Source organism: Python bivittatus, unplaced genomic scaffold, assembly GCF_059951505.1.
Source record: "Python bivittatus isolate LINGU-HERP-01145 unplaced genomic scaffold, Pbiv_v1 ctg000680_np1212, whole genome shotgun sequence".
Taxonomy (NCBI): Eukaryota; Metazoa; Chordata; class Lepidosauria; order Squamata; family Pythonidae; genus Python; species Python bivittatus.
Genome location: NW_028277095.1, coordinates 7600935 through 7621960, shown reverse-complemented (window position 1 = coordinate 7621960; position 21026 = coordinate 7600935). Strand labels below are relative to the sequence as shown.

The 21026-nt window shown below is 45.6% G+C and overlaps 1 protein-coding gene across 3 annotated transcripts in view; it reads left to right on the top strand.

The window, feature by feature from the left end:
• Nucleotides 1-15508, top strand: part of RASSF2 (Ras association domain family member 2) — a 38707-nt gene extending 23199 nt beyond the window's left edge. For all 3 annotated transcript variants that reach the window (XM_088151949.1, XM_007427098.4, XM_025165975.2), the window contains exons 6-11: nucleotides 6485-6645; nucleotides 7401-7502; nucleotides 8065-8116; nucleotides 9401-9522; nucleotides 10342-10439; nucleotides 11747-15508. In XM_088151949.1, coding sequence (XP_088008075.1) covers nucleotides 6485-6645; nucleotides 7401-7502; nucleotides 8065-8116; nucleotides 9401-9522; nucleotides 10342-10439; nucleotides 11747-11816 — 605 coding nt within the window. In that variant the 3' untranslated portion in view covers nucleotides 11817-15508. The remainder of the gene's footprint in view (nucleotides 1-6484; nucleotides 6646-7400; nucleotides 7503-8064; nucleotides 8117-9400; nucleotides 9523-10341; nucleotides 10440-11746) is intronic.
• Nucleotides 15509-21026: the final 5518 nt, after the last annotated feature.

The following is a 21026-nucleotide window of genomic DNA, read 5'->3' as shown; positions in this document are numbered from 1 at the left end:
CTGGGTCTTCGCATCATATGTCCGAAGTAGGATAATTGGAGCCTGATTTTTCCCTACAACAAAGTAATTCAGGAACTGACTTAAGAGTTTTGCACATGCAGTCAGTATGTCCTGAGAAGCTGTATCTCGGCTTTTTTGTTGATTACAAGAGGGGGTGTGCAGAGAGAACCCAAATATAGTTGCATCCTTTGTTCGCACAACACTCTTGACTCGGTCAGCCACTATCCCCAGTCCAATTGCTTCGCCCCGGATCTTCCAGGAAGTGCCTGATATTGATTGATTGATTAGATTTCTACCCCACCTTTATTAGCACAACTCAAAGCAGTGTACATAATGTTCCCTCCTCCTATTTTCTCCGCGACAACAACCCTGTGATGTGGGTTTGGCTGAGCGGAAGGGACTGGTCCAAAATCACCAACCGGCCTTCGCGCTGGTTTCTCTTTCAGCCGCTTCACCAGCCGAACCAAACTTTCTCATTCTCTCTTTCAACATGCCTCATGGTGCAAGCTCTGCCCCTTATGTTCTTGCGTGTGAGGTCGCAAGGTCTGTTTCATTCCGGCATGCTCAGGGTTAGGAATGATCATCTATGGTCAACTGTGGGGATTAGTCGCTGTAGGAGAGTTTCCAGGTTGGGCGGTTTTAAAAATAGAGAGCTTTGTGGCAGACAGTCTGAGCCATTGCTTGGCCCTGAGCTATGCGTCTGAAGATCCGTTGGGGAGTAACAGTAGGAGAAGGGTTTGCAGGTATATACACATGTGTACACATGCACACAGGCACACACTCCTGCTTGTGGGATTGTGGCATCTTTGGAGAACGAAAGGCCGTGCAGACCTTTGATGTGATCTAGCAGGGCTCTGTTGCTTAGGAGTTTGCAAGACCAGCACTAGAGGCTAAGCTTACACACACACACACACACACACACACACACATCTGGCACCCAGGGATGCGAAGGAATCAGCTTGGCTCCCCTTCCCCTTGGCAACAGAGTCCTCCTTCCTCGAAATGGGGCACAACAAAAGTCATTGTTAGTCCGAGTTGCCATGGCTGTCCTTCCTGTTTAAGAAAACAGAGCAGCTGCTCGTGGGCTTCAGTGTTTAAAAAGGTTGCGGTTTCTTTGCCATCAGAATTACAGTTTGACTTTAAAAAAAATAAGCAAGCAGCTTATGGCAGATCATAGGTGAGGCATCCACGCTTGTGGGCACGAAACAGCTCACAATTTGGACTTCCAGAGATTTTCATGTGCTTGCAGGCTTTTCAGCTGCACCGAATGCGTGTGCGTGTGTGCGTGCGTGCGCACACGCAGAGCACCTATTATAATACCCTTTGAGCATTTCTCTCCCAGCGAGGCCTTCCCATTCCAGAAAGTTGTTTTCTCCCCCCTTAGACAACCACCATCTCAACTTTTGGGAGCCCTCCCCCCCATCCCCCAGATGCTCCGGCGAAGCCTTTGCAAAACTGAAGCCGCCCGTTTTGTCCTTTGCTCCCCCAAAGGCAAAGTTTGGGGCCCAACCACTGTGGAGCCACGGAATGAATGATGCTCGATGCTCGGCTGCGTGTGGCCCAAAGGTTGCACGCTTGCCCCCCGACTTCCACGGGGCTATAGTTCCTGGGGTGGCCCTACGCAGACAGGGCAGAAAGGGAGGTGCTGCTGCGGTGCTGCTGATGACTTCCTCTTCTTGCTTCCACCAACGCTTGTCAAATTCACAGCCTGGGTCCTGGAGTCAAAGAGCTGTTGCCAAAACGTCAAATGCGGGGAGGTGTGAATTGTACATTGCAGTGTAAGTCACACACGCTGTAAAATCAGAAGAAGGGGTGGGAATCAAATCTAAGCCAATTCGTGTTTCAACCCTTCCTTTCTCACTCTCCAGAATCTTCCCCCAGTTTGTTATCCGGGGAAAAACAAGCTACTTTTCCACCTTTCTACGGTGTTGAAAAAGTTGGCAGCTATTGAAACATGTGGCGCTGCAGCTGGACTGGAAAATGTATTAATTCCCTTTTCATAACCGATTGTGTTCGGTGCAAGCAGCGCTATTGAGAGATGTAAAAATGTAATTAGAAGAAAAGGAAAACACATGGGAGTTATCCAAAGCGTAAACAGTTCAAACCATGCTAGAATTTGAGAATAAAGAACACCCACGTATTAAACTTGGAAATTGGGGTGTGGGCAACTTGCGGGGGCACAGATAACTTTTGGGGGGAGGTCCCAAAAGCTGCAGTGGATTGCGCTTGGATTTTCCTTTTTTGTTTGTTTTTCATTTTTCCCCCCAGATGTTTTTGTTTTTTGTAGGAGACTTTTTTGTTTTTACTGTACTTAGCTGACTGGCTAATTTCAGAGGATTTTGAAAAAACTAGCCAAGTCAGACTTAGGTCACACTTGGATGGGAGACCACTTGGAAATCTTACAGCTGTAGCCTAGATCAGTGATTCTGAATGTGGGCCATGGCATATTTCCAGGGAGCCACAGTCTTTATATGATAACAGCTTAGATTAATAAACAGTGCAGGTGGTAAAGTACCTTTTTTCCAGCTAACAGCGATTATGAGGGAGTCACAGAGATAAATAAGGTTTGCGGGGGTTAAGCAAAAAAAGGTTGAGAACCTTTGGGCTAGATTGGGAAGTTGAAAAAACTTATTGGAAGAGGGCAAATCACTTTTGTATCATTGCAAAGAAAACAACATGGACTTGTCCATGAAATCAGCAGCATAAGTTAAGGGACTCTTCACTTTTTGGTGAGTAACGGCTGTTTTAGGAGTTTACAATACCATTGATACGTGCAGCATAATTTCCATTTAATGAACCTCAGTTTAGCAGACCTCAGTTGAAATGGACAAAATCTATATGCCTCTGTGCATGCGTAAAACCCTATCTGCCATTTTACCCATGCATAAAATCCCATTGGGATTTAACAGACATTCTGTTTTAACAGACGCCCTTCCCATACTAGTCATTTAAATCAAAGGTTTCCTATGTTTCCTTTCTGCAAATGAGAGCGTGGTGATGACATTGGACAGCCTGGTGAGAAGGATACCCAGGCCCAAAGAGCTTTAGGGGCTGTAGATCTTAATGCAAACAGCCAAAGACATCTGGAGAAAAATAGCTTTGCTTGAAGGGAAGGGCAACGAAGACATGCATGGAGGTTCTCTCTGAACAGCCTGAAAAAGGTTTCCTACTTGAATCCACATTACAAATTCAACCCTAAACCCGACTGAAAAAACAGCATGCTTTCTCAACCCAATCCACCATATTGTGGTTTAACACGGAGGCTGGTCCCCTGTCAGCCCTTCAAGGAAGGCCAGGTCAAATAACAGCCATGGCGGGAATGCCCGAAATGTTCTTTATGGCAGCGAGGTAGAATAACTGGAGCTTGGAAGCCTCTCCAAAACTTTCTCTGCTCCTTTTCAAGTCCCACGAAGTCAAGGTGGGGCCGATCTGAGTCTCTTTCTCACGCTTCCCGCTTTGGCAGGGCTGGGCAATTGTTTTCGCTCACCCTCCACCTCCTCAAGGCCAGAGCTACATTCCTTGCATTCCCACAGCACACGCAACATTGCCAAAGAGCCAGCCACGCCTTCCCCTGCGGTATGATGAACCCAACCTCTTTGCTCCAGTTTTGCGGTTGGAAATCCAAAAAGGCTTCACATCTGCATAGAGAACCTGTGGGAAGTGGACCATGGGCCTTGGGGCTTGGCTCAGCCAATGCTCTCCAAAGCACACTGTATCAGAAAAGAAAAGGAGCCATGGAGGTGCCCCGTGGTCTTTCCGTGCATCTTTTTTCTCTCCCCTTTTGCGGGCAGGACAGGGGAAGAGGGTCTGGTTTTGAGCAGGGTGACCTGGGACATGCCTCCCCATTGCCAGCGCTCTCGGAAGGAAGCCCATGTGGCAAAATGGAGGAATGGGCATCCAGGATTTGGGCAATGGGTCCTCTGAAGGGACCCAGAGAGGCCTTGAGGAGGGCTGCTGGGGGTCATCTTGCAGACGCATCAGAGGCCCCCGAAGGACCTCTGGCTTGCAGGTGACCTTGCTCCCAAATATGAGTCTGCAGTCAACATCATGGACGGAAGGGGTGCCCGTTGCTGCTGCAGCCCTCATTTCCGTCTCCAAGAGAGTGCCCTGGATGGAGATAGGCAGGAACCGATGCTGAAGCAAAAGGGCTAAAACGTTCTTTTAAGTCCTGAGGCACAGGATGATAATTGGAAGCAGCTCAGACAGACGCCTCCCTGATTCTCTGGGGTGTAAGAAGCGGGAGGAGGACTGGCACAGTCCAACTGGCAAGAGTCTGTTCTTAGAGCCCATCTCAATCGAGGCCGCTTTACCCTTCCTGCAGGGTTGATTTTCTGGCCTGCTTCTTAACCTGGTGGGGCTGAAGACGGTGAGAGGAAGAGGGATGTGCTGAGGGACCCAGGGCCACCAGACTCTGTTGCTTCGGCTTTGTTCTCGCTTCATTTTCAATTCCGCGATCCGTGGTCTGAAACGGAGCTGCCCAGGAGGGTCGGTCCACGGCGCGGTCTCCGGTGAAAAGAAAGGCTGCAAGGAGGCAATTAAAAATGGATTAGGAGGAATTTCATTCTGTTGGGGAGCAGCGCCAGGAATCCCCCGGGAGCTCCAGGAAGCTGTCTGGTGACAGAATATAACTCTATTAAAAAGCAGTTGACGTGGAGGCGTCCCCCGTTTGGTCTGGCCGGGGGCCGAGCCGGTCACTGTGGCAGGAGCAGACGGTCCTTTCTCAGACCGAGGACTTCTCGGCTGCACCAGGAGCTGCATCCCCCAGCAGACCAAACCAAGCTACGTTATTTACACTAATAACGTTGTGCTTCGTCATATTAACAGGGCGGTGGTGGTTAAGGGGGTCATGTGGGCATCAAGGAGCCCCAAGTTCACATCCACCCTCAGCCAGTCACCCAGAAAACTTTGGTTCCTCCAGTGATATAATGAGAAGAAGTAATAGATCACTTTGGGCCGGTCGCTCTCAGGCCTGCCTACCACGCACGGTTGTTGTGGGGGGAAAATAAGAGGGAGCACTGTGTATGTTGCCTTGAACTTCCGAATAAAAGGCGGGATAGAAAATTGGCAAATATGTAAACCATGTTCTTATTTTCTATCTATCTTCCTTTCTTCTTTTTTCCTTTCATTTTTTTCAGACTTTTATCATATTAGAAAATTCTAATAAAAACTTTTAAAAAAGAAAATATGTAAAGAAAATAATTTTGGAAAGGCCCAACAAAGGTGGGTGGTCGCAGGAGGCTTCCGGGGCTCAAATTCAGCTCCTCATTATAAGCGACTCTCCTAATGTCACCCCACTTTTTAATTTCAGTGATTAGAAAATAACACGCCAATAATTCCAGGAGCCGCATATCCTTCCCCAAAATTTCACTGTCCGGTGGCAAAAAATTAAATGAGACCTCCTGGGCATTAAAATTGCAAGGCAACTGTTAAATGACCTGGGAAGCTGAAAGAGCGCAGGAATATAATCCAAGGCGTTTTTCGGGTTTCTGCAGAAATCTGATGATGGCACCGTTTAGATGTCTGGTAGCCAAAACGGCGTCTGTGAATTTCGTCTCACAATAGTGGCGCCGCTCCAGGCCACAAAAGGAGAGCGGGACGTGGGCCGTAGAGCCGCTTTTGGGATGGCCCGAGAGCCACAAGGAGGATTTTGTAGGCTTGATGAATTCCAGCATCACTGAATTGCCTTTCCACTAACCCTTTCCTTCAAATTAATTCAGCCTGCTTTCTATTTCCTTTTTATTGCTGCTTTTTGCTATTCCCCTTTAGCCCTAAACAGTGAAATTAAGACCCAAGAGAGCGCTGGGTAGCAAATCTCCTTCTGCAGATTGCACATGCGATTCTCCGTGCACATAACGTGACCTTTGTTGGTTGTGGAAAGTGTCTTTTTTGGTGGGAGAACCGTAACAGCCGAGAGCTGGCTCCTATCTGTAAAAGGCGCCCTTTCATCAGACGGGCCCTCGCGGCTCAAGATGGGTCTTAAGTGTTTCTCTTCCTAGGGAAGGAAAACAAAGTGAACATTGTCTGTCTTTGTGCATCTAAGCTGTGTGTGTATGTGTGCGGGTGTGTGTATTGCTTTATCGGTCGTTGGACCATTCATATAAGGGCCCAAATTCATATAAGGAGACCAAGGATCCCAACGTCTTTTTAGATTTTGTTTTCGTTTTGCGCGATTTGAAGTGTCCTTTTCCATTTGGCAGCGGCGTTGGGGGGCGTGGTGCAGATGATGAAGATGGTGATGCTAATTTATTAAGTTTATAGGCCGGCTGACTCTCCGCGATTCTGAGTGGTGAATGAAAGCAGGGTTGTGACGTCCTGACAACAGCCCCATCCCCATTTTACAGGCACTGCTTGTACTTAGGAAAGGGGTTGGACATGCATCACAACAGGGCAGCCCTGTTTTTGTTGCTCTGATGAACGCCTCTGATCCTGCAGAGGCCTCTGACGTTTGTATTCTTTTAACGCCTCTTGAACTTCTACATTTCAGACGACGAGGAACTGAAAACCCAAGCAGAAGAGGTGCCCCAACTGATGCGGACACGGAGCGATGTTGGAGTGCGCCGCAGAGGGAACCTTCGCACCCCCAGCGAACAGCGGCGGATCAAACGCCATCGCTTCTCCATCAACGGGCATTTCTACAATCACAAAGTGAGTCTCCCGGGGCCGAGGGCTGGTCTCTTCAGAAAGCCGTACAAGAAGACCTGGGACAGCCAAGAAGGTCCTCAGACGGGGACTGGAGCTCCTCTTGGCTGTTTGCTCAGGAGCACATTTCAAAAGAAGGCATAAAAGGAGGACTGAAGATCACTCTTCCCCCTTCATTATTTTAAGTTGCATACCTTGACTGCGTACAACTTTTAATATTGGTGATAAGAAGATGTAATTTGGTCATTTAAGAACACCGAAGTAATGGTTATGAAGTTCACTCTGTCTACAACAACTTTCCCCAATTTCTCAACTTTTGTAATTCCTGAAGATGAAATTGGGGATGGCAAGCTTAATGTCTGTTCTCTTGTTCGTCTGATAAAAGCTCATCTTTTTGATCCCATTTTACCTTCAACAAATTATGGGCAATCACCCATTAGCTGCATTCACACCATGCCCTAGGGTGGGCTAAAATGGACTCAGGCAATTTGTGGAAACTCAACCATGATCCTACCATGTTGGGTGAACTGAACCAGTTATGTGAAATCATAACACAGAGCATGTTCTGTGAATGCTGCCTTGGTGTTTGGTTAACGTGGGATCAGGGTCAATCATATTGTGGGAACTCAGTCTTTTAATCTAACATTGTAATGGCCCTCATCATGCAGGGCCCGTGGCAACTTCCTTCTTCCCTAACAAAAGTCTTAGCCTGATTCTTCAAGTGAACCCTCTTCTCTCCTTCTCTCTGTTCCCTTCCTCAGACATCAGTGTTCACACCAGCATATGGCTCCGTCACGAACGTCCGTATCAACAGCACCATGACAACACCACAAGTTCTGAAGCTGTTGCTCAACAAATTTAAGGTGTGTTTTGTTCTGATTCTGATTGGTTTCTGCTGCAGGTGGGGTCAGGGCTGGTCCAGCTTTCTTGCCTAGGGTACAAAATCCAAAACTTAGCTTCTCTCTCTCTATGGTTCCTTCCCCTACTCTATATGCTTATGCGAGTCCTGTTTTTAAGGCTTCATCACAGGGACTTTCGGGGGAGGGTATCAAAGAAGTCAAGATAGTGGCCACAAATATGGGACCATTGCACCATTGTGGATGCCATCTTGGGGGGTTTTTTACACCCCCTGCTTGATCAAGCGGGCAGTGGTCTCTTGGCCTCTCCTGCTATCCATAATGATCCTTCAAACTGGCCCCAGCCTCGTGGCTTTATCACTGGGCTGAATCAGGGTGGTGGGTTTTTCTGCAGAGCAATGAAGCAACTCAGTGCCATCAAGTTGCACTTTTGCCCCAAAGACTTACGGGTTCATCTTGAATTCATTAGCAAGGGGACTCTTGGTTGGACAAGAAGCATTTGGGGAGGTAGTTTGGAGGGCAGTGCTGCATGCATGGGTAACCAGTGCTCTTTTTTTCCTGTTTTCAGATTGAAAACTCAGCAGAAGAATTTGCTTTGTACATTGTTCACACCAGTGGAGGTGAGAAGGATGTTTTTGTGTCCCGCTGTGGTAGGGCGTCTGTGCAGGTCTGCAAGCTTTTTTGACCCAAGGTCCTCTCTTGGGCCTCACTCAGTATCGGGTGGAGTGAGGACAAAGAAAGTTGTGAGGCAGAACAAATATTAACATTAAATCCATTAAACGGTTTAGTTTATATCAGTGCTTCTCAACCTTGGCAATTTTAAGATGTGTGGACTTCAACTCCCAGAATTCTGGCTGGCTGGGGAATTCTGGGAATTGAAGTCCACACATCTTCAAGCTGCCAAGGTTAGGAAACACTGGTTTATATAGCTGTTCCCGCATTCTGACATGTTAATAAGCACTGCTTAATCACAAAATCTGGAGGTACAGTGAAGACCACATCTGATGATTTCTACTGGCTTGCGAGAAGTGCGTATTAAAAGAAAAAGCTAGAGCCAGCTTCCCCCGAACAAAGAACACACACAGATGCAAAGAACTGTGCTTGGCACTCTCAGCATGACCCTATTTTTGTTTTTTGCTTTTTACCTTGGATAGCAGGCCATCTGCTTTTAACCTCCCCCTCTCCATTTCCAAAATGTGCCCAGAAGATGGGGGCTCTTCTTCAGAAAACAGCCCCCAAATGATCATTTTTAGGTAGAATGGATGTCACAGCTCCCTGAACTCAGTTCCTTCCAGGACTACATTAAAACGAGCCCCATTTCCTCTAGGGGATGGCCCAGGCATCTCAGGGCACCATTGCACAGTTTCAAGAGATGGCCCAGGGTTGTTTCCAGCCAAATTAGACATTGGCAAGACTGTGAGATTCCAGAAGACCTTGGCAGTCTTACGCAAAGGTGAACAGAAAAAATGTAGATCATCTCATGAGATTTCACTGAGGCATTTTGATTGAAGCCCATAAAAGAAAGAAGTCCATAAGAAAGGTGGAAGGAAAAAGAAGAGGACAACCTCTAACAGGGTGGATGGACTCAAATACAACAAGGGTGGTTGCACTGTTGGAAGACCTGAAGGAGCAGGTTGGGGACAGATCATCCTGGAGAAGGTCTATCTACGTGGTCACTAGGAATCAACACCGACTTGGTAGCCCACAATCATTCTGGTTGTGGAAAGACTTGGGATACCGCCTGGGGATCCATCAGGTGCTGCATTTTCATGCATCCTGCATGGAAGTTTCTTGATCCACTTAGTAGAGAAGGGCATTTTCTTGCTATCTCTCCTGTTGGTAAAAATGAGCTGTCCTTGAGGCCTGGGGTCCCAACCCTCACCCTTGTTCCCTGTCTCCTGCAGAAAAGCAGAAGCTCAAAGTCACTGATTACCCACTGATTGCTCGGATACTGCAGGGGCCGTGTGAACAGGTTTCCAAGGTTTTTCTGATGGAGAAGGACCAGGTGGAAGAGGTCACGTATGATGTGAGTTGTTCTGTGGTGAGAATCCATTTTTGCCAATCATGTAGAGATGCTATCTTAATATCCAGCATCTTTGGAGGAGGGAAATGCTAGGCCCATCATTAAAACCTCTCCTGGGCTCTCTTTCAAAAATCCCCATGTCTTCATGGAGTAGCTGTACACCTATCTTTGTATTTATTTCTCATTATCTGTATTAATAGTTGACTCATATTGTTAATAAGTTCATTCTCTCAGTATCCCAGAAGGAAGCTATCAATAACCATAATGGTGTGAGTGCTTTACTGTTTCACAAGAATGTATTCCATTGGTCTTGCCACTACCTCTATTTCAGGGGCTGCACATTCTTATTTCCCTTTTTTCCAGGCCCAGTTTCAGGCCATGGAACCTTCTCATGCCAACCTTAAAGGACTGGGTGTTCATCTGTATCTTAGCACAATCTACCCCATTGGTTGGTTGTGGGAGAAGAGGGGAGAAAGGATGCTGTGTACTGTATACCCTTTTGGGTTCTGGAGGAAATGTCAGATATAAAGGTCTAGTTCACATGTGCTTTAGTCCCTCAGATGCAGGTGGGACACAAGTGTTTCAGAAATAGCACCAAGGGGTGAAATGGGCTTCCACTGTCCCACCGTTAGCCTTACTTTGTTGCTGTGGTGCCTAAATGGGACCATCACCGTTCACCACAGAACAGAGAGTATGGAGCTCTTCTCCGCCCCTGTACAAAAATAGCCCACCAAACTGTTCCGGGGATTCTGTGAGACTTGCAGGAATCGGGTGTTTCCAAACCATCTGTCTCACTTTTCCATATTTTGTGTGTTCATGCAGGTTGCTCAGTATATTAAATTTGAAATGCCAGTTCTAAAAAGCTTTATCCAAAAACTGGAAGAGGAAGAAGACCGGGAAGTGAAGAAATTAAGGCACAAGTAAGTTCTTTCTTTGCTGGGAGCCAGCAACAGGAAAGGAAGGTTCTAGTAATTCTGCAGATTAGAAAGTCCTGATGATAAGATGCTGCTTTTATTGATACGGCTTCTTCCTGGAGATGCTTCCATGCATGATGCATGAAGTGCCTTTTCCATCCCAAGCCCTCTAGCATGTGGACTCAGAAGTGAGTCCCAGTGAACTTTCTGGAACCCTCTCTTAAGTAATTTTGCCTAAAATTACAGGTTTAGTTCGTGCTCTGTAAAGCCACCTTGAGTGCGCAAGAACTCTGTTTTCTTTACTAACAATGGGAAGAATGTTCTCTATGTTCTGAAGTCCACCAAAATATGAGCAGTTAATGGTACCGACCATAGCCTCTCTCCACTAGCAAGGTTACGTTGGCCAGGTTCAGCAGCTGCCATGATTGCCCACAAAACAGAGCCAGTAGGGTGGGACCTGGCCATTGTAGGATGTACTATCAAAGGAGTAAGGAGAGGCAACCAGAAGTTGGACAGTGGTTGAAGAGACCCAGTATAAGAAACTGCGATGCTCAGTTTCCAACAAAAGCAACTCTCCTTGAAACCGATGCATGTTCGAAGAAAAGTTCATTTATTGAGAAGTAGTGTACAGATCTAAGGCATTGCTGGAACTAAAGCCCACACACATCAAAAGTTGATTTTACCCCCTTCTGTTCCTCAGCCTCTCTTGCGCATGTCCACGGTTCTCTCCTGGTCTCACGTTGGCACGCCCTTGGGCATTCCTGAGAACCAGATAAAACTCCATCTGCACTTAACGGTTCACCTTCCAACCTTCCCCCCTCCCTCTCCCTTGTAATGGCAAAAACGAAGCAAGCAAACTAGCAGGACGGTTGATTGATTGCGAGGATTCTGACACTCAGGTTGAAGACCATCCTCAACCATGGGAGGTTATTGAGTGATTTGGGCCCAGTCACACACCCTCAGTCTAACCTACATCATTGTTGCTGTATGGAGATAAATTTGGAGGAGGTAGAACCTTTCACTTTTGGGGAAAAGGTAGGATACATAAATGGAAGGGAAGGCAGGGGTCAGGCATGTTATAAATGTCCCTGGTTTTGCTCCAAGATCTAATAGAGGCTCCAAAAACAAAGACAAGAGATGCCACCTATCTTCTGGAAAGAAGAACTTAAATATAGATAAGAAAGCACAGAAACCTTAGTGCGTTATTCAGGGAAGGAAATAATTTCATTTCCTTCCCTCCCTTGATTGGTCCAATGGTCACTTCCATTTAGCTGCTGAGAATTGATAAATCTTCTATTTTGGATCTCTTTAAGGTATTCGGTCCTGCGTATAATGATTGAGCAACGATTAGAAGAGATCTCTGAAGGCCCAGCAACAATGTAAAGGTTTCATTTGGGAGACTGCAGCCCCCTGACCCTCCCACTCCCCAACCAGGCATCTGGGAAACAGATTTCCTGAAGAAGACTTGTTTACATGCTGTTATGAACAAGGATATCTCTTCCTCCTGGAATGGAGCTTGAATGAGAACCACTTTGACCACTATCTTTGCTCCTTTTCCTTTTAACAACAATGAACTCAGTGGAGAATTGGGGAAAATGGAGAGGATACCTCTCAGCACCAAGTGTTGAACACAGGACATCTCCGTGTCAGTTCTTTCTGAGCTGCTGCTGGTACTGGATGATCATGCTTGGAACCAGGCCTGCTGGATGAGAAGCCTCCAGAAGTCATCCAGAAGTTTCCTCCACAGAGCAATTCTTACCTTCTCAAACCCTTTTAAAATTTTGGCCAGGGTTGAGTATGTGCGTGTGTGTGGTTTTGGGAGTGTGGGGAGGAAATAGATGCTTAATGGAAAACTGTCATTAAGTTTGCCCTTCACTTGACTTCTCTGGCTTAGCTGTAGTAAGTATGGACCTGGGTGGAGATAAAGTATTAAAATGCTTTGGAGTTTCCCCAGGACGGCCTAACCTTGTCCATCCCTCCTCATCCAGCCATCCAGGTCTGGTCGTTGTGATCATCTCCCTCTCCTGCCATGCGCATTGCCACGTTTGTAGTGGCTGTGTTGGGTCTGGCAGAACTCCTGACCTGGCCCCAGCCTTCTTGTGTCTTCTGCTGAACTGAGCCTTGCCCTTCTGTCCACCTGTCCTATCTTGGTCTAAAGCAACCTCAGAGATGAGGCTGCCTGCCCAGTGCAGGAGACCTGCTCAGTTTTTCTGGTTCAGCAGTCAAGACTCCCCAGGTGGGCATGGAATGTGGAACCTCCAGAAAGCAAAGATCCTCCGTTGCCTTTTGTTTTTGCATAGAGCTTTCTCCAAGCAGTTATTCATTTACTTTATTCTCCCCACATTCACTTCCTATCCTTCAGTGCTTTACTGTGTTATGGTACTCATTTTGTCCCAAGTTTGTGAATTCCCAGAATATGTTGGTATGAGGGTGGGGTTGGTTGCTGGCAGCTGGGGTCAGGAACGTGGACTCTTTGCAAGTCCTTGCCTAGAGGGGCCTTCTGGCAAGACCATAGCTCTTCTGCAGCACTACTTTTCACAAATCCAAAAGCTGTGCTGTGGCGTCTCAGCCCAGCAGGGGCCATGTGACCTTATGTTGGAGGTCCTTGTGTTCCTGTTGACTTTGGCCAGGCTCTGGATACTCTCTGCTGCCACAGACTGTGTAAATCTGGGATAATAGAGAACTAAGCACGCCCAGTGCTGGCATTTTGAAAGTGTCCCCTGTTCCTTAAATGCCACATATGGGTGCTTCTCAGGAATGCCGAAGTTCTGCACAGTGGCTGAGCTCACACAAAATGCCAGTCTAGGCTAACAGGTTAAGTTGCTTGTGGTTCAACTTGTGGGAACCCAGCCATTATCTCAGCATGTTGTGTGAACGAAACCATAACATAGCCATAACGTGGTTTATGTTTGGGGCATTGCATGAGATATGAACCCAATCATTCCTTTGAGCTGGATTTAGTGCTGTGTGTGAATTAAGCCATTGAGTGACTGGAGATCAACCCACCTTTCTCACTGAGCACCTTCCCAAATGTTTTGGACTGTAACTTGTGTGAGCGTAGGCTGCCATCTTCCACTGAGTTAGGTCATGGATCTTTCGTGGAGATCATCAGTAATGATTGGCAGAAACCCTCCAGAGAGCTGGAATCTTTCAGATCCTTCTGGAAGCACCACAGATTGAACCTTGGACCTTCTCTTTGCAAGGCAGGTGTTGGCCAGATTGGGTGAGGTAGATGAATATTGTAGTCCAATACACTGGAGTGCATCAATTTTATGAAGGTCATATGGAGCAAGGAAATGGGGGGGGGGTTAGATATGCAACTCCTATTAATTGATCTTTGAAAAAAAACGATAGTTGATTTTAGTTAAAATGATGAGCTGTAATGGGGTAGCAAAAACAACAGATGCTTTAGAAACTATAACAATTGTTATTCATTCTCTACATCTGTGGGGCTTCACTTTGGCCTTGCTTGAGATCTGAAGTAGGTTTGATTCAGCACCTGACGTGCACTCAACATAAAAGTTGACTAGAAGCATTATTTTCAAAGCCCTTCCCCAACATTATACCCAGGGTTATTGCAACAGACTCCACAGAAATCTATTGTTGCCTCTTCAGGGTAGTAATGAAAAGGAGGACTGTTCCTGTTCCCATCTTTTTCTGAAAAGCTCTTTTTCACATCATCCTGGACGGGAGTAATTTGGAACAAAGAAGGCAAGATGGGCCAGTTTCTCTGATGTGCTTCTTTCTGCTTGCAGCACTTTCTCCTGAAAGTTTTTTTCCTCCAAGGACAGGAACAGGGTGAAGATCTAGGTGGGCATTCCATGTTTCGTCTGGAGGAGAGGAATTGCAGCAAAAGGAGACTATGGAAAGAAGTTCCTTGCCCACTTCTCCCCTCTCCACTGCTTTGTGCCAACAAAAGTTTTGCTACTCCTGTTTACACATAAAGGAGAATTATCGCTTCAGTTTGGACATTTTTGAAAGAAAGACTCCTGCATACACCTTCACTGTTTAGACCAGTGTTTCTCAACCTTGGCAACTTTAAGACATGTGGACTTCAACTCCCAGAATTCCCCAGCCAACATTGGTTTAGACTATTCCTCTGGAATGAATCTCACTCAAAGGGTTATTTTTTATTTAAGGACTGCAATATTATTCAAGATGACTTTACCAGGAAATGTCCCGTGGTGTCTGTGGGGTGTCTGTGTATCAAAAAAGGCACAGCGATCTGGCTGGAGATTTTTGCAACTCCTCCTCCCCGTGGACAGCCCTGGAGAATCCCACCGAAGCCACAAGACTCTGGTCTAAATAAATGCACTGTGAACCGCATGTCTTTCTATTCCTTCCTTTCTGTTCCTTCCTAACCTCCTAACATCACTTGACTTAAATTGCACTAGATCGATTGTGGAAATTTTTGAAAACCCCCAATCTTTTCTATTCTTTTTAGTATTATATATATATAATACTAAATATATATATATCACATGCACAGGAAAGTAACAGCAATAATTTATATAGAAGTGTTATTTCTTTTCTGGAGAGATTGAAGAATAAAGCGGCACAAACAACATTCAGCGTCTTCCAAGGAAACCGCTCGGATGTGATTCCAAATGTGTTCCTTTGCAAGCTGAACAGCACAACGCCACTTGTAGCCGCAGCTGCGGTCCGTGTGCTCTTTTTAGTCCAAATGTAGACTCGCGTCCTTGGTTTCATTTAATTTAGCTCTGGAGATCGCGTGTATTGGGAAATGGGGCGAACTTTTTTTAAAAACAAATGTGTGTTGTCTGGTGTATGAAGAACTCTTGTGTCTCAAATTTTTAATAAAGTGACCATTTGGCAGCACAGAGCGTGCGTGGTTTAATGGCTGTCTGCTGAGTGGGCGAACGGACTTCGGTGGCGTTCTCTTGGAGTCGCGTCAGGGTTCTGACGCGATGTGCGTGACAACTCCACTGCTCTACTTCTGCGGTGGTCAAGTGTGAAAATATGAACACAAGGCCGTGCCTTTTTTCCGAACCCCCTCATGGCTGTATTCCTGCTGGAAATTCATACCTTGATGGAGAGTGTTGGGCGTGAATGGACGCTGCCCCCAGACTTCCACTGGGAGGGTCCTTCCCAAGAAAAGAATTTTTAACCTTTGTAGGAAAGCATGAAGGTTAGAAGTAAGGCAGAAATGCGCCTTTTAGTGTAATATTTGGCAAGCTTGGCAATTAGCCTGAAATCAATATAAAGACTTAAATCGGATCCAAACAGCACCAGTGTGAGCTTGCAACCAAAAATTATTGTCAGGAACAGCTTTCTGATTGAGTTCTAAAACTCCAGAAGACCAATATTTACAGTGGGGCAAAAAAGTATTTAGTCAGCCACCAATTGTGCAAGTTCTCCCACTTAAAAAGATGAGGCCTGTAATTTTCATCATAGGTATACCTCAACTATGAGAGACAAAATGGGGAAAAAAATCCAGAAAATCACATTGTCTGATTTTTAAAGAATTTATTTGCAAATCATGGTGGAAAATAAGTATTTGGTCAATATCAAAAGTTCATCTCAATACTTTGTTATATATCCTTTGCTGGCAATGACAGAGGTCAAACGTTTTCTGTAAGTCTTCACAAGGTTTTCACACACTGTTGCTGGTATTTTGGCCCATTCCTCCATGCAGATCTCCTCTAGAGCAGTGATGTTTTGGGGCTGTTGCTGGGCAACACGGACTTTCAACTCCCTCCAAAGGTTTTCCATGGGGTTGAGATCTGGAGACTGGCTAGGCCACTCCAGGACCTTGAAATGCTTCTTACGAAGCCGCTCCTTCGTTGCCCGGGTGGTGTGTTTGGGATCATTGTCATGCTGAAAGACCCAGCCACGTTTCATCTTCAATGCCCTTGCTGATGGAAGGAGGTGTTCACTCAAAATCTCACGATACATGGCCCCATTCATTCTTTCCTTTACACGGATCAGTCGTCCTGGTCCCTTTGCAGAAAAACAGCCCCAAAGCATGATGTTTCCACCCCCATGCTTCACAGTAGGGATGGTGTTCTTTGGATGCAACTCAGCATTCTCTCTCCTCCAAACATGACGAGTTGAGTTTAGACCAAAATGTTCTACTTTGGTTTCATCTGATCATATGACATTCTCCCAATCCTCTTCTGGATCATCCAAATGCTCTCTAGCAAACTTCAGACAGGCCCGGATATGTACTGGCTTAAGCAGGGGGACACGCCTGGCACTGCAGGATTTGAGTCCCTGGCGGCGTAGTGTGTTACTGATGGTAGCCTTTGTTACTTTGGTCCCAGCTCTCTGCAGGTCATTCACTAGGTCCCCCCATGTGGTTCTGGGATTTTTGCTCACCATTCTTGTGATCATTTTGACCCCACGGGGTGAGATCTTGCATGGAGCCCCAGATCGAGGGAGATTATCAGCAGTCTTGTATGTCTTCCATTGTCTAATTATTGCTCCCACAGTTGATGTCTTCACACCAAGCTGCTTGCCTATTGCAGATTCAGTCTTCCCAGCCTGGTGCAGGTCTACCATTTTGTTTCTGGTGTCCTTCGACAGCTCTTTGGTCTTGGCCATAGTGGAGTTTGGAGTGTGAATGTTTGAGGTTGTGGACAGGTGTCTTTTATACTGATAACAAGGTCAAACAGGTGCCATTACTACAGGTAACGAGTGGAGGACAGAGGAGCCTCTTAAAGAAGTAGTTACAGGTCTGTGAGAGCCAGACATCTTGCTTGTTTGTAGGTGACCAAATACTTATTTTCCACCATGATTTGCAAATAAATTCTTTAAAAATCAGACAATGTGATTTTCTGGATTTTTTCCCCCATTTTGTCTCTCATAGTTGAGGTATACCTATGATGAAAATTACAGGCCTCTCTCATCTTTTTAAGTGGGAGAACTTGCACAATTGGTGGCTGACTAAATACTTTTTTGCCCCACTGTATTAATTTATTTTAAAAATATGGTTGCAACGTGGGGAAGGTATATTTCCACCAATTGGTCTTATTTTTTAAAAATGGTAAGGTTCTATTTTTTATTTGATATATAGGTTACCTTTTAATTATTAAAAGTGTGGCATTTACTTCTTGCCCAACTCTGATCCCTAGAAATCCTTTGTTTTGTTTATGGGGGATGCCCCGCAGATTCATCTCACCATCTGGAAGGGGTGACAGTATCACAACGGTTGAGACCTCTGGCCTATTGTGGCTTACAAGAAACTGGCAAGATTGAAAGGCCACAGCAAGATTACATACAAGGATGGGAGAGCACTGAAATTCCCACAATGGAGGAATGGATTGTGAAAATGTCAGAATTGGCAGAAATGGTTAACAGATGAGGAAAGAACCTCTACATCAGTTACAAGATCTGAAAAAAAACAGGAACTACGAAGCAATACAACTTTGAGATCAAGACAAATCAACTTTTAACTGAATCCTGTCTCTAAATGGCTCACATCTATCTAAAAGAAAATAATTACAGCCAAGCTTAACAGCTTACACTCATGACTGGCTTCCACTTTATATGCAAGTCACAAAGGGGCTGATGTTCTCCCTATGGAGGATCCACCTCCATTGAATTGTGTGCTATTTTTCAAAGTCCTGTGACCTCTATTGAAATTGGGGCTACCCGGGCAAACTATTCAAGAGAGCTGAGCCTGCTTTACCAAACAGTCAGTATGGTGAAGCTTTGATTTCACACAGGGTGTCCCAACATGTTTTTAGACAACGTGGCTTCAGTAGCCTTCCATAGATAGATCGCTTTTCTTCCCTGAGGATCCACATTTGCTGATGGTTAATCCAGGGAGACAGTAAGTGAGTAAGTGATGGGCGGTTGAGATTGTGAGTTTTCTGGCTTTTTTTGCAGTGTCTTTACAATATGTCACACTTGTTTCAAAATCTTTGTACTTACTCCCGCTTTGCTTTAAGAAGAATCCAATTCTCACAAAAATTTGCTCTGCTCTTTCTTTCAACTGATAGTTAAGAAATGCATGGCATTGTTTCAATTTCCTTAATGCTCTGTGTATCAGCAACTGATTCTATAAACGTCAAAAGTTCTTTTATGAGTGGGCTTTCCCCATATTTTCCCCTTTGCAGAATATATTATCTCCAGAAACAAAATCTCAGTGATTAAAGATTCTGGTGGATTAAAGATAAATCCACCAGAAACAGCAGGACGTAATCCACTAAACTGCTTTAATAGGTCAAATTAACCCATCCTGTTCAGGGCAGAGCAATTCACACCAATTATCTTCCTGGGTGGGGTAAGCCCATGCCTGTTTGCACTGGCTAGTCTTGGGGAGAATTTTCTGTGAGAAGGACCAAACTCCGAGGAAGATGGAAGTTTTGGCAGCACTCCAGCGTTGTCTTCTCCAACTTAATGCCCCCAGTTACGTTGCTAACATACTGATGGACTACAACTTCCATCAGATCAGAAGTCAGCAGGTTGAGGAACCTTGCTATAGTGAGATGAAGGCAAAATATGAGACCTGAACCATTTTGTAGTTCAAATCCAGTATTTGCTGTCTTAAAGAGTACTTAATCCAAGTAAGGCTGCATTTCTTCTAAATTTAGATTAAAGACTGATGGAAGACTTTCAGCAAGTTTCTCCCCTTCTTAATCAGTTGCATCGAGGGCTCTCAAAAGGGGTATCTGCAGGGGGTTGGTGCATATGTATGTCAAAAAGGTCAAGATGGTGGTTGCGACCACACGGGCAATCCCTGCCCCCTCTTTATGTGTGCTGCACATGCATGTCCTTGATGTGCACAACATGGTGCTCTCCAGCTTTCCTTGTCCCACTAGTATGATCTTTGGAGAACACCATGTGGATTGAGTAGGGACCAGTTGGACTCTTCTCAGAGCTTCTCTCAAAGCTGGCTTTGCAAGAGGGACATGCGGGTTTGATGACCTCTAGAAGCTTATCTGCACTGCCTGCTTGCCATGCACGAAGATGCTCCACTATCCATTTGCAGAAGACATGAATACATGACGTTGTCCTCAACCTCCCCCCAGCCCATCAGAAAGACCACTTCTGACCGCCTTTTCTTATACACCAGTAGAAAAGTGGGGTTTTTTTGTTTTTGTTTTGGCTTCTGCTGGGTCTGCTGTAAATCATCCCCACGTGAGTGTAGGAGTGGGGGCCTAGCCTGCCCCTCTTGGACAATGCACTCTCTGGAGTCCGGCCACTGGTGTTCCAGATCACTCCTCTTCCAGCTCTTCCCCTGTGCCTAAAAGCCAGTCCAAACTTTTGGGGCATCCCCGGGCTCGTGATATGCTTCTTGAAAGTCTTTGTTTCAAATTCTGAGTGTTCAGGTGCAGCCTGGAATAATGATTCAACCTACTTTATTTCAAATAGTTTTCACTCAGCTGAAAAAGGGGGTGGGAGGCACAGCTCCCTCTCCACCCTGCTCTAGCGAGCATGTCCAGCGTTCTGGTCCAGAGCTCTTGCAGTTTTTTCTGGGGGCAGCGAAACTCGGCAGCTATTCCCTGCTCTCTGCAGCAGCTGCTGCCAGTGTGTTTTTGCTGCTGACCCTCAGGCTTTTGTGTAAAGTAGTCATGTGAGTGACACAAGGGGACATGCTGGTGGACGGATGAGTGCACACCATTCTCCAACCCTTTGTGTTACCAATTCCCAGAAGATTCGGCTCTGCTGCGTCCTGAGCCCTGAATTGTGCTTAGCAAGACCATCCTATCAAGAAAGGATTGGCTGGGTAGTTCTCAGTTAGCAAATCAGCCTTCTGCTTGCAAGCCCATGTTCAACTTCTCTGGGCTCTAGCGGCCATTAAATTCTAGATTTTCAAAATCAGAATAGTATTTATTCGGTCAGTGACCAGCAACCTTTGAAAAAAAGAACACCAAAGTAAAATCAAATAGATGAGATAAAATACTAGCATAACAAAGATAAAACAACAAATAAAAATGGAACATACACCACTAGGATGGTGTGTTAATGTTAACACCTGCACAAGTGTAGATCTAAAATTTTACAGCCTATGAAGTAAAAATATATATCTAGATTTTGCTGCCCTCAGTGAGTTGTGAAGTTCCAAACTGGCTGCTATTTTGTCTGGAGCAGACAGGACTAAAGCCCAGAATTTATTTTATTTATTTTAACTGATTATATTTATATCATATCTTACTGCTAGGAGTTCAAGGCAGTATTCAGAATCTTCCCCCTTTCGATTTTATCTCACAACAACCTTGGGAGGAAGTTAGAAGTGAGAGAGTGTCTGACTAAGTCAGTGTTTCTCAACCTCCGCAACTTTAAGGTATGTGGACTTCAACTCCCAGAATTCCCCAGCCAGCATGCTGGCTAGGGAATTCTGGGAGTTGAACTCCACGCATCTTAAAGTTGCTAGGGTTGAGAAACACTGGACTAAGTCATTCCATGAACTCTGTGCTCAAGACAGAGTTGAACCCAAATGGCTCTACTCCTAGTCCAAATGTAAACCTTGATTTCATTTTATATATAAGGAAGAACGTCTATAGAGCAGAGGAACAGTCTAACTGTGAAGATGGTGGGTTCTTCATCCCAGGAGGCTTTGTAGAAAGGGCTGGACAGTCACCTCTCCTAGATGGTTGAATAGGTTTTCTTGCACACCACACAGTG